Source organism: Charadrius vociferus, unplaced genomic scaffold, assembly GCF_000708025.1.
Source record: "Charadrius vociferus isolate BGI_N301 unplaced genomic scaffold, ASM70802v2 scaffold1036, whole genome shotgun sequence".
Classification (NCBI taxonomy): Eukaryota; Metazoa; Chordata; class Aves; order Charadriiformes; family Charadriidae; genus Charadrius; species Charadrius vociferus.
Genome location: NW_009648816.1, coordinates 239,007 through 241,430, shown reverse-complemented (window position 1 = coordinate 241,430; position 2,424 = coordinate 239,007). Strand labels below are relative to the sequence as shown.

Here is a 2,424-nt window from a genome sequence, read left to right as displayed (position 1 = left end):
CAGCCCGGGGTTCAGGCACGGGAGCCACAGTACAGGACTTGGGAAACACACTCAGGCTTTGTTGCAGGAGAAGCGCGGCGACCCCTCCGGCTCCTGTGTGGCTGACGCCGGAGCAGGCAGCGGCACCGGGATCCTCACCCCGTGGCGCAGGGTGTCAGGGGGCGGGATGGGCAATTCCTGAGCCTTTATCCCATCTGCTTCCCCAAGGGATGACAAGAATAAAAGCTTTCAACCATAGAAAAGCCACCAGGTGACAGACCATTTGTTTTATATATATTTGTATGTATATATATATAGAGATATTTATATATATATAGATAGAAGTGGGTTCTTCTTCTCTCATGTAAAAATTCAAAATACAGTTTTTACTATTAACAATCTGAAGTGTAAATGTACAAATTCTTACTGCTAAGCAAAAAGAAAACAAAACCAAAGGAACAAATCAAAAGGAACACACAGAGCAAGAGGAAATAAAAAGGAGGCGGTAGAGCCGGGCTGCGGGGCGCGCGCAGAGCCCCCCCGGGGATCAGACCGCAAGGCAGAGACCACAACGGGATCCAACCCACCGGCGCCACATCGGCAAACTTTTATTTCTCTCTTAAAAACCATCGCATCCGCCTCTCCGGGGGCGAAGAGGGGAAGGGGACAGGGGTGGAGGGGGGGGTGACTCCCTTCCTCAGAAAAGCTCCCCCGTCTGCCCACCCGGGAGGAGCGCCACACGACCGTGCCCCCGCCGGCGTCGGTGCGTGTCAGGGATGCGGAGGGCACGGGACGAAACGCAAGTGTCACGGCGTGGCCGGCGGTTCTGCAGCCAGCTGGGCTCTCCTGCCCGCACACCGGTGCGGTGGCGGTGCCCGGCCAAGCCTCCGCAGCATGTCGGGCGACGACCACTGAGATGGGGTTGGGGGCGGGGGGCTCTCACACAGCCCGGATCCCCCCGACGGCCGCCAAACTGGAGGAGCGCTGGGTGGCTAGAATCTAAAGCAGATTTCAAAACACCTCATTAAGCACACACACAAATGAAATCCTCACAGTGCCGGGGGAAGCAAACATGAACCAGAGGGTGTTTAGAGCTTTCAATGTCTGTGCAAAGCGAGGAGGCTGACGGCTGGATTTCCCTTTAGTGCGTATTATTCTTTCTCTTCCTCTCTTCCACCCTGCCCTGGGCTTTAGGATATCGCAGGGTCCTTGGGTTTGGGCTGCTCAGTCCCCGACAAGAGGGAGATGGTGGGATCTTCCGAGTACTCGTCTCCGTCCGTGAAATACGGCCCTTCCCCCAGCTCGAAGAATATCGGCAGGTCTCCACTCCCCATGTCGACAGCGCTTGAGTCCACCAGGAAGAGGGGCTGGGCTGTGTAGTGCACCAGCTGCTTTCCTGCGGAGAGAGAGATGGGTTCACGTGAGGGAGTCGGGGTCACACAAGGGATTTGGGTTTGCATGAGGGAGTCGGGGTCACACGAGGGAGTTAGGTTCGCATGAGGGAGTTGGGTTTGCACAAGGGTAGTGCCTTTCGGGAGGAGAGCCAGCTAACCGACCGCTGGGCAGAGGAATGAGCGACAAGGTTTCACTCTTGAATCCACCAACAGCGACTGCTGCCTCACTCTCGCAAGGAGTGCTCCTCACCACTGGAGCCATGAGACACCAGGACTTGGGCAAAGCCTTTTGGCGCATCAGCAAGAACAAGAATTAGACCTTAGCAGAGTTCCTACCCCCTCTCTGGGATATGCGAAGGCTGGAGCCCCTCTGCTGGGAGGACAGGCTGGGAGAGTTGGGGGGGTTCAGCCTGGAGAAGAGAAGGCGAAAAAGGGGAGACCTCAGAGCCCCTTCCAGTGCCTAAAGGGGCTCCAGGAGAGCTGGGGAGGGACTCTGCATCAGGGAGGGGAGCCATAGGATGAGGGGGAACGGTTTGACACCGAAAGAGGGGAGATTAAGATGAGGTATTCAGAAGAAATTGTTGACTATGAGGGTGGTGAGCCCCGGGCACAGGTTGCCCCGAGAAGCTGTGGCTGCCCCATCCCTGGAGGTGGTCAAGGCCAGGCTGGACGGGGCTCTGAGCAACGTGGGCTGGGGGGAGGTATCCCTGCCCAGGGCAGGGGGTGGACTCAATGGCCTTTAAGGTCCCTTCAACCCAAACCACTGGGTGATTCTATGACACGCGGTGAGGGACCAGGGGCTTTTCTCTGCCTCCGTGGACAGGCCGGGAGCACAGGGAGAAGGCCCTGAGCAGGCTGTGAGACACAGAGCCCCCAGCTGGGTGCTGGGGTTGCTGCCACAAAGGAAGAGCAGCACCGCGACAGCCCACGCGATTCCGCGCAGACAGACATCTCAGGAGGGCCGGGGCCGGCAGGACCTCGAGTGCACTGGGCCGTCGCAGGCTGCCCAGCACCAGGGGTGAGGATCTGCCACAGTGGAGGGTGCTCAGGC

The 2,424-nt window shown here is 58.2% G+C and overlaps 1 protein-coding gene across 1 annotated transcript in view; it reads right to left on the bottom strand.

Moving 5' to 3' along the window:
* Nucleotides 1-1,169: 1,169 nt before the first annotated feature.
* The window catches only part of HSF1 (heat shock transcription factor 1), a 124,395-nt gene continuing 123,140 nt past the window's right edge, over nucleotides 1,170-2,424 (bottom strand). Inside the window, exon 13 of the mRNA XM_009886848.1 lies at nucleotides 1,170-1,375. Coding sequence (XP_009885150.1) covers nucleotides 1,170-1,375 — 206 coding nt within the window. The remainder of the gene's footprint in view (nucleotides 1,376-2,424) is intronic.